Here is a 12,876-nt window from a genome sequence, read left to right as displayed (position 1 = left end):
ACGTCCAATCCCCATGCGTCGAACGGCTATGAAGCAACTGTAGGGTGTAATGGTTCAGGCGGTTGATGTATGAAGTTGGCGTGGAATTGGCAGGCTTGGCACCTTTTGGCGTGTTCCAGGCAGTCCTTCACCATGCTCGGCCAGTAGTAACCCATTCTTTTAAGCCGGAAATGTAGCTTTGGTCCAGACTGATGTGCCCCACACACACCTGAATGTGCTTCTTCCATGGCTAGATTAACTTCTTCCTCACCTAGGCATCTCAGGAGCACTCCTTCAAAAGAGCGTCGATAGAGTGTTCCTTTGTAGTAAAGGAAGCGAGGTGCTCGTCGACGTATTTCGGAACGGTGTCTGAGATCATCTGGAAGCTTTCTGTGCTCTAAGTAGTCGATCAGCGGCTGTCTCCACTCTTCATCATCGACTGGAAGTACTGAGATGACATTTGTATCATCTAGTGACATTTCATTAACGAGCGGAATCACCCATCTTTGGAAAACTGGCACGTCTGCAACTTCATATTTTCCTAGTGTCATACTCGAGGCTAGATTGGCGAGAGCGTCTGCCATTTGATTTTCCTTTCTTGGCACATGTTCCAGTGTCACAGCTTCGAACTTTTGTAGCAGTTGGGTCGCTAGCCGGAAGTATGGGACGAGATCATCTTTCCTCACCTCATATTCAGTTCAGAGTTGATTGATTATGAGCTTGGAATCGCCATATACCTCAAGAGCTGTGATTTCCATGTTGATCGCCATTTGGAGCCCGATGATCAATGCTTGGTACTCAGCAACATTGTTGGAGCATAGCTCATTCAGTTGGAATGAGTAAGGTAGTATTTGCCTTTGTGGCGACATGAATATTACTCATGCCCCCGCTCCGTCTGCTCGTGTGGATCCGTCGAAGAACATCGTCCATGTTGGGAAGATGTCGATGTAGAACACCTCCTCGTCAGGCAAGTCGTCTGAGATTTTCCAATCAGCTGGGATTTGGATGATCGGCAAGGAGCGTTTGGTGCTGTTTGCAGTTTCAGCTCGTGCAGGCAATGAGCGTTTAGTGCCGTTTGCAGTTTCAGCTCGTGCATGCAAGGAGCGTTTGGTGTCGTTTGCAGTTTCAGCTCGTGCAGGCAATGAGCGTTTGGTTGTCACCTTTTAGGCTCGTGCGAACGAGGAGCTTTGGTTGTCGCCTTTTAGGCTCGTGCGAACGAGGAGCTTAGTTATCGCCTTTTAGGCTCGTGCGAACGAGGAGCTTGGTTGTCGCATTTTAGGCTCATGCGAACGAGGAGCTTTGGTTGTCGCCTTTTATGCTCATGCGGACCAGTAGCGTTTGGTTGTTGTTGTGGATTTGTCAAGCGGTCTGGGAGAGGCGTTCCTCGCAATCTTCATAGGAAGGAGCCTTGACCGAGTAATTAAAGAAGTCTTCTGGGAAGAGGTCGCACATTGTGATGGGGATGGACGATCTTTGTGTCGAAATTTCATTATCTCCAACACTTTCACATTGTTCTGGAGGTTGACAAGAGCTGTTTTGCCCCCTTTTCGACTGATAAACTTGTGGACAAGATGGTTGCTGCTTGTCCAATTTCTTCGAAGCGATCTTCGAAAGGCATTCCTCACAATCTTCATAGCAAGGAGCCTTGGTCGAGATATTGAATAAGTCTTCGAGGAAGAAAAGATCCCGCATGAACGATCTTTGTGTTGAAATTTTCTTATCTTCAACATTTTCACATTGCTTTGGAGGTTGGCGAAAGCTGCTTTCCCCCCTTTCTGATTGGTGCACTTGTGGAGAAGACATATGTTTCTCGTGCAGTTTCTTCGAAGCGACATGAGTCCATCCTTCAATTTCACTTGACTTGGAGCATGCCCCCAACAGTCGAGGTGAAGACTTTGAGTCGAAAGAGCCAGAAGTGACATCTTTCTTAGGGATTTCATCTTCAGTGTCGTCCTCTTGGGTTTGTTGGCATGAAGATTTGCCAGTGTGGACGATGATGTGCCTCCTTACCTTCAGTGGTCCTTTTGTATCGACCTCTAGGATTGCTTGGCGCTTCATCCTTGAAGGAATCAAGCTTCGAACGTCACATTTTTCTGCTAGCCCATCGAACTTTTCTTCCTTTGGTGTTGTCTTCCTCTTTCCAAAAGGCTTCTCATTATCTTCAAATCTTTCCGAAGCTGATCGTCGCAGAGGAGAGATAGTTGTGTTGCTTTGTTTCTTAGGCTTTAACAACCTTTCAAAAACAGAGCTTTGGGATGTTGGCGTGCTAAGCCTCTTGAAGACAGAGGTTCGGCCTTGACTACCAATGCGATTAAGCACTGAAATTCTGGAGCTTGAATGGCTCATCCTATCGAAGACCGACGTCCGAGGGGCGGGTTTAGGCTCTTTTTGGTCTTGTTCAATGCTCACGCTGATGTGTTGAGCGCTAGCTTTCTTCACTTTGCTTGAAATCTTCACAGGTGCATTTGGTGTGAAACCAAGTCCGGCTTTGTTGTTGTCAACTCCGTAACCATGCTCCTTCAACTTCTTTTGAGTTTTGGTGAGGTTACGTTCTTTGTCATTGACGGTGTTTGAAACCTTCTTTCCAAGATTTGAAGAGGAAGCAAAGTCATGCCTAGCCTTTGACATGAGTTCATAGGCATTTGGGTTAAAGTCTTCTTCGGTCTTCTTAGTTGGAAAAGAGCTTGGTTTCATTTTGACGCCATGCTGTGCCTCCAGACGGTTGATGAGTCCGGCGGTTTGCAAGTTTTTCTCCTCTGCAGTCCGTGTGAGCTTTGCGATTGCTTCATTCATCTGAGCCAGTTGCTCCTCGATTGAAGTTGCTCCAGTGGTCATGACTTGCATGGTTGTATTGCCGCTCGAATCAGCGTCGGAGAGTAGGGACTCTGAGTATCTCCTCAGGCTTTCCCCTCTTGATGCCCTTAGCGAGGCTAGGGTGATCACGTGCCTCAGGTGCTCTTGTTCCTTTGACAGAGTTAATGCAGGGGCGGAAGCCGCGGCAAAAATAGCTCTTGCCTTACTTCGGGTTATGGTGCCCGAAATATCACCACTTGCGGCGATGATGTTCTTGTTCTTTGCTTTGATTGCAGGAACAGCTTGATCCTTTCTTGATGCCATTTGCGTTTTTCGATGATTTGAGGATAGAGATGAGAGGTAGAGATGTCCCACTGGGCGTGCCAAATTTGTGAACACGAAAAGTTCCTTGAAACAAGAGACAGGAATAACGTGTACAAAATAATATTTTTTGTTTGATGATTTTGGGATTACGATCTCTCTCAAATTTGGTCCTCTGATTCTATCTTCGCAGGGTGTAGGTTTGTGGATGAGTTGTTGATCCAAAGGGCCGTCGGGGCTTGATCTAAGGATGAACAGTTGATGAACGATGAACACTTTCTTCAAGGGCCGTCGGGGCTTGATCTTGAATAATGGTTGTGTGGATTTCTTCAAGGGCTTTTGGGCTTGATCTTGAAGGTTGATTGGATGTGTGGATTTGTTTGTTGATCCAAGGGGCCGTCGGGGTTTGATCTTGAGTTGGTGTAAGTTCTTCAAGGGCCGTCGGGGCTTGATCTTGAAGGAGGATTTGACGAAGAATGAAGAGGGCTTTCTTGATCCTTCGGAATTCTTGGGAATTTGGATGGTTGGAAGCTTTGGAGTTTCAAAGCTTCAAGGATTTGGGGAATTCCTCTTCTAATTTTGGAGTAGAGAAATGTATTTGGGAATTCCTTCATGCTTGATACCTTGATGGAGAAGCCTATTTATAGGCTTTGAGAATGAATCACTACCACAAAATATTTTTTTCCTTTCCAAGCACCATTGCCTAATTTTCCCACTTAATGCAATATTGAAATTGAAGTGGTGTAACTTATGGCCTAATTTCCCACTTAACACCATTTTAAACTTGAAGTGGTGTAACTTATGGCCTAATTTCCCACTTAATACCATTTTAAACTTGAAGTGGTGTAACTTATGGTTTAATTTCCCACTTAACACCATTTTAAACTTGAAGTGGTGTAACTTATGGCCTAATTTCCCACTTAATACCATTTTAAACTTGAAGTGGTGTAACTTATGGTCTAATTTCCCACTTAACACCATTTTAAACTTGAAATGTGTATGCTTTGTCATTGCCCAAATGAGAAAAACTTGCTTTGATCCGTAATGGATTGAAGTGTGCTTGCCTTGTCATTGCCCAACATGAGAAGAAAAACTTGTTTTGATCCTCAATGGATTGAAATGTACTTGCCTTGTCATTGCCCAAAATGAGAAGAAAAACTTGTTTAATCCTTCAAGGGTATTTCTTCCTATTTTGTTGAGTCACACACCATGTGTACAATTTGTACAACACGTGGCGTATGCCATGTATGCCTTGACACGTCAAAACTTTAATGCATTGGTGAACATTTGTTTTACTGAAATTTCGATGTCTACAGCGGGCATTTCATGGTAAAAGAGTTGTTTTTCAATTTTCCTATAACCTTTCCTTATTTCTTGAAGTGTTGTTATGTCATTCAATTGTTTTGTACCAATGGAAAAATCAAGCTGTTTACCAGATCTAAGTATTGCGAATGTAACATTACAAGGACCATAAGTTGTTGTATCCTGGAGAGTACGGTGCCATAATCTGTTACACTGAGACATTGTCTTAGAGGGGCGAAATCTACTCTTTAAGAACAGTGAACTTACATGCCTCAACCTAAAATATGTTCTATTTCAGGATCAACGAAGAGCGTTCTCTACATATCAAAGATAAGTATTGTATCTTATTTTGCTCATTTTATGTAATTAATTGTCGCAATGAAAATTATTATACACTAATATTTATCTTATGTGATTTGTTGTAGAAGAAATAGTATTTACATCGTATTTCCAACATCACTTCCCTTGGCTTTCCCATTGTGGACCTGAGGAGGGCGGCGTGTGGCGGTTAATTAAAAAAAAAACTCACCGATCCGATCCGATAAGAAAAGGCCCAAATCCACATCCAAAAGCGACTCGCCTGGCCCGAGTACCAGTTCTAACGGCGGCGGTGAATTTAGTAGGCAGACTCCGCAAGCTCAGCTTGAGACGCCGGCGAAGTACGTGAGCTCGTCTACAAAGAAGTCGTCTGCGTCCGCATTGGGGGCGGCGGAGCCGGCGGCTTTGGTGTCTCCCATTATGGCGCCGTCGTTGGGGTTGAATAGGATAAAGACGAGATCAGGGCCGTTGCCGCGTGAGAGCTTTTTTGGGTTATAGGTGTCACCCCCTTCAACCAGTCGTATCTATGTCTTTTTTCATGTCATTTTTCAAGAAGATTATTTTCCTTTTACTAACTTGAAGGTCTCTTATGAATCTCCAACCGTTTTGTTAGATATTCAGCCCCTCTGCAGCCCCCGTTGCCGAGCACAGGCCCACTGCCTTTTTTTCCTCCGCAGGTCCATTCTCTAACCATCGACCTACTGAGCCGACCTCCCAACTCACGGGCTGCAGCTGTATCATTTCTTTCTACCACTCTACACGCTACGTCCACTGCAGCTGCACCGACTGCACCTCCACACGTGCCCCTGCCATCTACACCGACTGCATCGTTTCCCTCCCATAAGTCAGCACCTTCACCACCACTGGCGAAGCTACAAAGGAACACCCTTGCCAGAAATCAAGCCTAGGAGCGGTGGTTTCGCCCCTCTGGTCCCGTCGGAGGTGATGGCTGCTCAGCCCGCTCTCTGGTTTTCTGCTACTATGCAGCACAGTGTTATAATTTTATTTTTTATTTTTAAAAATCGTAAAGTAAAACGACGCCGTTTCGTTTAGTGATTTGAAAAAAAGTTAAAGTGGGATGACATCTGACCGTTTAGCGCGTTTCCCTATTTCCAAAACAAATCAGAGCGCGTAATCGAGCTCTTTCCGTCTCCCCTCCTCCCAACCTCAAACGCTAAAAGGTTCGTTCTTTTCCACTTCAATTCGGTTTTGCAAAAATGGGTGTTTTTGGGTATTTTTGAATTTTGTGATTCATGTGCGATTTCGGCTTGAAAGATTTGATTTTTTTATCCATTTGGGGAATTCCCCATTGCTTGATTGATTGGTTAATATTGAAACCTAGGTGTCTGATGCTTCATCGTCGTCGTCGAACAACGGAATTACGAGTGGGTCGCCGACAGAGTTTGATGGTCTTTCTCCACACATCTCCAGGTGTTTGATGGTCTTCCTCCATCTGTCTCTCGTACAGCTTTTTGCTAGTCTTTATACGCACTCCATGTGTTTGATTTAATGCCTCAAAGAATTATCTGACGAATCAGTCCCCAGGGGCAATGTGAATCAAAATGAGAATGAAAATGGTGGTAATTCTGAGTATACCATTGTTGGTGTTGAGGTAGCTAACGAGGAAAGTAAGGGTAATAGAGATGAAGGGGAGGTAACAAAATGTTTGGTACAAAGGTATTAAACTTGGTCTAGGGGATTTCGTTTTCTACACTGTTCTTGTGCAGAGCTGCAATGTATGACCTCATGACTGTGTATGCCTGTTATCTTGCCATTATTTCGAGACTCTAAGTGCACTCTTATTTTGTGGTCAATGTACCATCGAGCTTTGCCAGCTGTGCCCATATATATCATCTTGGGGGACTTGGATTGTCTGCACTCCCCATCCCCTACCCTTCCTATCCCTTTTTATATTCTGTGGTCACGGTTAAGCTACGTTAATATTTTATATTCCCATTGCTTTTTGTTTTATTATTTCTATATAAAAAAATCAGTATAAAATGTTGACGTGACTTAACCGTCACCACAGAAATAGGAGGGGATAAGAAATGTATGGGATGGAGAGGGTAGACAATCCAACTCCTTTATTTGGATGCTTCTCTGATGCCTGCCCTCTCACTCGGCAAGCATATCCCAAGACATCACCTTTCATCCAATAGCTTCTCTAGCTAAATGCTCCCAAAGTCAAAAAAGCAAGCCTAGTCTAGCTTTTCTTTTGTAGCACTCCACATGGTTTGCATCCTTCAATGCAGCCCACCGAAAGCAAACAGACCGTTCAATTGTTGCCATATTATATGGTCCAATCACAACAGGTCCGGAATCTGGACACCCTCATCTCATTTGAAAAAAGCATTAGGTATTTAGGTTTCTTGAAGAACCCTTAATCATCAAGTATGTCAAGTGAGGGAAAGGATAATGAAACCATCAAATTTTCCCAGCGTGTATTGATGTAAAGCTGGAAGAATATTTATTGAAAACACACCAAATACAAAATTAGGGAAGCATATTTATTGAAAACACACCAAATACAAGACTAGTTGAAACTTTCATTTGGAAAAACAGGGGAAATACAAAGCAAACAGAAATAGACGAGTGACGGTTGGATACGTTTTCAACTCGCACTCGTCAGGCCAAACTCATATTGCAAGAAGTAGAAATCCCTAAACAAACTTACGACATACGTATAAGATCTCATCTGCCGGTAACCGGAATCCGGAGAAGGGCCAACATGCATCAACATTAATCTTTTGACTATTTTTTTTGAAGGTAGCTCAAGATGGCCATAATCGTTTGGATCCCAGCAAGAAGAAGAACGGTGAAGGCAGTTAAAACTGTAATGAAGGACCATGGCCTGCTAAAATATGTTCGCATGAAAGTTGCCCAATGGCTGCTGTAATAGGCCTCTACATCTCTGAACTGCTTGGAGAGGTAGCATTCTCTTATGTTGAACACAACTTTTTCCCCTAACTTTGTGATCATCTCAGCTACGTTTTGATCGTTCAGTGAGAAGCCGGTGATTATCCCATCAGCACAGAGGAGTGTGACGTCCCTAGTTGAATTGATGAGCCTGCTCATGAAGGCAATATAAGCGGTGAAGTGCTGAGATGTGTACTGGTGGCATCGTTCGAAGGCCATGCAATTGATGAAGACAACAATGGCGAGGTCATTGATGGTTATGGGTGGAATTTGGAGTACCCCATTTTGGAAGTCAACATCTAAAAGGTTCTCTGCATCTCTGTGTGGCCTAAACTTGACACCGGAGGGTCTTAGTTGTGTGGTACATTGGATTGACTCAGAAGATGGACGGTACCTTTGGTCAGGGGCACGATCATTATCATCTGGAGTTCTTGAGGAAAGTAGAAACCCAAAGAAGCAAATGAGTGGTATGGCTGGGAGTACGGCCACTCGACATAGTACATCTAACGTACACTTAAACCATGAATTCTGAGGCAAAGGATCGGTCCTAGTTTCGCGTTGGGTAGGAAGGGTCCTAGTTTCGCGTGGGGTAGGAAGGGTCCTAGTTTCGCGTGGGGTAGGAAGGAAACTTAAGTGAAACAAGTCAAGCAAGTGCTTAGCCCCACTTAGCTTGATTGTCCTTTTAAGGACTTCTTTAGGCCTAGGCAATGAATGATTGAAGAACTGAAGCGCAAGCATGGCTAGAGATTGTTCAGTCCCCACGTTTGAGATCTCAAATAGTTTTTCAAGGACGACGAAAGGGAGTTGGTTTTGAAGCTTGAGGAGGTCTCTTGTAACAACTGGAATCAACCATGGCCTCTCTAAGATAGAGTGGTAATAATTAAATTCGTCGGCAGTATTCATTTGTTGAAAAAGCTCGATGATAAAGCAACCATCAAGCACCATCATTTGAACAAAGTCAGAGCTTGACATGGATATCACCTCAGAATAGCAGTTTCTTGTTCTCTTCTCCAACTCTTTCATGGCCTTGTAGTATGTGCCCAGCAGATCATCAAGCCTTAGTTGATCACCAAGCCTTTGGCAAAGGAGCGAAAGAAATTGCCATTTGTAACTTTCGAATTCCAGTAACTTCTCCTTGCCATGGTGGTAAGGTCCAATGGAGACCATCTCGGGTTCAATGGCTTCTGGACAGACTCCAGTGAGGCTGGTAGGAACTCTGTATATGCACACTTTGCGCCTACCGTATGTTTGCTCTTCTTCTCTTCTCTGCTCCTGTAGACGCCTTCCCATTTGAGCTACAAATTCTTTATAATCGATCGAATCTTCTTCTTCATTGCTCCTACTCGACTCGAACACTGTGATACCATAATGCTCACTATCCCCCATTCTCTCCCTCTCTCTCTGTCTCTCTCTCTCTCTCTCTTCAAGCTAGCAAATAGCAATGTTTGCGTCAGTTTATATCTCCCTCTTCAAGCTGGCAAATAGCAATGTTTGCGTCAGTTTATATACTGTTTCGATCAGTGGAAAATTCGTAGAAACCCCAGTTGTCAATCATTTTTCAATCAATCTTTCCCCGAAATTTCATGGAAAGTTACTAATGACTCCTGGAGATGATTCTCTCTTCAAGCTAGCAAATAGCAATGTTTGCGTCAGTTTATATCTCCCTCTTCAAGCTGGCAAATAGCAATGTTTGTGTCAGTTTATATACTGTTTCGATCAGTGGAAAATTCGTAGAAACCCCAGTTGTCAATCATGTTTCAATCAATCTTTCCCCGAAATTTCATGGAAAGTTACTAATGACTCCTGGAGATGATTCTCTCTTCAAGCTAGCAAATAGCAATGTTTGCGTCAGTTTATATCTCCCTCTTCAAGCTGGCAAATAGCAATGTTTGCGTCAGTTTATATACTGTTTCGATCAGTGGAAAATTCGTAGAAACCCCAGTTGTCGCTCATGTTTCAATCAATCTTTCCCCGAAGTTTCATGGAAAGTTACTAATGACTCCTGGAAATGACGTATCATCAGCCGGAGTCCTTACTCGATCGACTTGATGAGAGAGCTCATGAAGGGTAACAGAAATGGTCTCCGTGTGAAACCCCAGTTGTCGCTCATGTTTCAATCAACCTTTCCCCGAAGTTTCGATTAATTAAATATAGGATTCTCCTATATTTGTTATAGATGATTGTTATAAATTATTTAAAATTGTCAAATATGTACTAATTTAATCTTACTTTTTTAATTAAGGAGTTCTAGTGTCAATAATACGAACGATTTGCAAATCTTATGCGACAACATTTGAGTATTACTGAATAAAGAAGATAACTTTTACCCAAGGATATTTATTTATGTGTTTTAATCCTTTCTAATTTATTCAAACTAATAGAAGAAAGGAGCTTTGGATTTTAAAGTGAGAAATTCAAAGAGAACTCTTTCCAAAATAAGACAACTTACAATGTTTCTGTCACTTGAAGTTTTAATATTTTACATTATTAACATGAAAATTGATTTTAGAATTATAAATGACAAAATTTTTATGAAGGGAAATATTATTAGCATTTTTAAAATCTCATTTTACACTCCTCACAAGTGTATTTAAAAAAAGTCAAATCTCTTGATCTGCAAACTCCTGACACAGAGATCCAAAGTCAACCTCATTCCACACACCACCTAAGGTTTCTGACGAAATAAGATGGAAGGATCTATTCTCAATATTTAGAAGGAAAAAAATGAAAATTTGAGGTTAAAACCAAAACTGTCATGGCATGAAAATCTCCGAGCACCTTCTCCTTGGCTAGTGGCAAAAACATCAGTGTCTCAAAACTAGCCACTTATATGGACTGGAAATTAAAAATTAACGGGGTCACATTATATGTACAATAATCTCTATTTTTTTCAAAATTTTGAAGAAGGTATATAGTTTTTGAACAAGAAAGGTATATAGTTAAATATATAGGGGCATATAATCTTGGTTGAGGCCAATATAGATCATTTCTTTAATGCCATGTGCAGGTTTTATAGATATAGATGTCGCAGTCAGACCACTCCTTTAAGTGTGACAAGTCCACCAAAGGAATATACAGATAAGCCAATTCCCGAAGGCTTTTTCTATTTGGAGATATTTGTCAGTTATAAATGATGAAGCCTTAAGCTTAAGCCGATGTGATTAGACGTTTGATCCACCACAACCCAGTTTTAATTTCCTTGTCTATTTGACCTGGAGCAAGAACCTAACCTTATTTATAATCTACTTTCTATTAATCATAGCAACTTAATTAGGATGTTCATAAATAGTTGCGGATCACACAAAGTTTCTGAAAATTGTGGGAGATCTCATTAGTATATATAGACAATGATTAAATATATAAATTTAGAGTAATGTTAGGTAAACTAATTTTTAGATTAAATTTACATACCATATGATGTGTCATCAACAAAAAATAAGCACGTTAATCAATATTTCATTAATAATTCCAATTATCAACAATTACGTCATATGGTTTACAAAATTTGGTTTAAAAATTTAGTATACCTGACATTGTGCATAAATTTAAGCGCTAGTAATAATGTGTTATTGGCCAACACAATTTAGAATAATTTTCAGTTTGATATAACTTGTTGCTAAATTGTAAGAGCTAAGTATGTTTTTCAATTTCAGTTTTAATCCTTCATGTATCATGATTGTTGCTAGATCAAGAGGAGAAAGTAATTATGTGAATTAGAAGAGATTCTCATCACTAAATAATGAGATGTTCAGAACAATCCTCAAATGACTAAATGTTTCCAGTTTTTCACTCATGGTGATGAAGTTTTGTAAGATTCACATCTGACGTTGAATTGCCGCGTGAACTTAAATGAATTATTAGGTTACTAACTGGTTAACACTCGTTATTGCTTTCAAGCATATTTAAACAGACAATTAATCATAGTTTTACAAAGTAAATACCTTTCCATGAATTTTAGTTTCTATGAGTTATAGTTTTCTAAAACTATAATATATATATATATATATATGTATATATATAATTTTCATTTTATTTGAAAAAATTAAAATTCTTGACAATCTAACTAAGATAAAAGAGAGAAAATGGGAAATCCCAGCTCCAAACAAAAAGAGAATCGAAATCTTATCTTGGCATGCCTTGACCTTATAATATACAATAAGGTGATTGGTCAATGTGGTGTGCTTCCTTTGTACTAACGTACGTTGTCTGTTCTTGCTGCTCCCGCATAAACATTAACTGATATATCTCAAATACAAGACATTCTTGATTCCCTAATCCTTATGTAACAATGCATTCTTATATATAAATGCATGTTTATGCTCCAATTTGAATGTTTAATCCCCTCTTATGGGATCCCACAAAGCAAAAGTTGAAGTGGAAAGCACAATGTGCTTCCATTTCTATGTATCCTCAATCAAATCATTGCTATAACCTTATAGACAAGTGATTTTTATAGAAGTTTATTCGGTTATATGCAGTCTTGTATATTAAAATTCTTTAATTGTATATATCTATACAATATACAGTAGCGGAGCCAATTTGGGATCAATGGCTGCTCATGAGCTCAATAGTTTCAGAGTTTATCTTTGACCCCAACTAAGGAGATAGTAGACAACGTTGAATTACAACCTATTGTTGCTTCTTCATTCTCTAATTTCTTCATTCTTTCCCGTGTCTTCCTTCTCTTTTTTCTTGTGTGCAACCTAGTAGTGCGTACCTCACATGCTCCACTAAAGGCTTCACTTAAAAAGTCTTGGCATGCAAGTCTTGACAGTCTGCTAGCTTGGGCATACCTTGATAGATTTAGATGATAGAAGAACACAACAATTGATAGATGTCATCACAAGCTTTCGGCGAATGTTGGTAGATTTTAATAGGTGCTCATGAGATGCTCGAATGAATGGTGCAATGATTTTTTTTTTCTTTTTTTCGAAACCATAGCCTCATTGTTGCAAATTGACGACTCCACCACTGGCCACATATATATAAGTTGGGTGGGGACTTAATAAACCTATTAAGATGTGAGGTTTTCTTTAAAAAGAAACTGTAATTTAAGGAAACTCGCTACTTAATAGAGTCATGTTCTTTTGATCATCTGGATATATCAAAGATTGATAGTCACTCACCATTCTGTTTGATATTAAATGTGAAGACTAAAAAAATTAGAAGCACATTATGTTGATCCTTCATCCTTAATATCCAATTTAAAGATTAATGACTATGTATTTCCTGATCAACTATTTACGA

At 40.6% G+C, this 12,876-nt stretch overlaps 1 protein-coding gene and 1 long non-coding RNA gene across 3 annotated transcripts; one reads left to right on the top strand and one right to left on the bottom strand.

Annotated features, from left to right (window-relative positions):
* Positions 1-4,835: 4,835 nt before the first annotated feature.
* LOC125473478 lies at positions 4,836-6,515 on the top strand. Of its 2 annotated transcripts, XR_007255360.1 has the most exons (3): positions 4,874-5,211; positions 5,335-5,894; positions 6,056-6,515. It is a non-coding gene; the product is annotated as an uncharacterized LOC125473478 (long non-coding RNA). The 2 variants fall into 2 exon arrangements; XR_007255359.1 differs by having other exon boundaries at positions 4,836-5,894.
* Positions 6,516-7,206: 691 nt separating this feature from the next.
* On the bottom strand, positions 7,207-9,898 carry LOC103956473 (UPF0481 protein At3g47200-like). Its single transcript, XM_018649679.2, has one exon. The coding sequence runs from the start codon at positions 9,013-9,015 to the stop codon at positions 7,465-7,467; it is 1,551 nt and encodes a 516-aa protein (XP_018505195.2). The 5' UTR covers positions 9,016-9,898; the 3' UTR covers positions 7,207-7,464.
* Positions 9,899-12,876: the final 2,978 nt, after the last annotated feature.

This window comes from the organism of the source record quoted next, unplaced genomic scaffold (assembly GCF_019419815.1).
Source record: "Pyrus x bretschneideri cultivar Hongxiangsu unplaced genomic scaffold, Pyrus_bretschneideri_v1 Contig9, whole genome shotgun sequence".
Classification (NCBI taxonomy): domain Eukaryota; kingdom Viridiplantae; phylum Streptophyta; class Magnoliopsida; order Rosales; family Rosaceae; genus Pyrus; species Pyrus x bretschneideri.
This window is presented reverse-complemented; position numbering and strand designations above follow the sequence as displayed.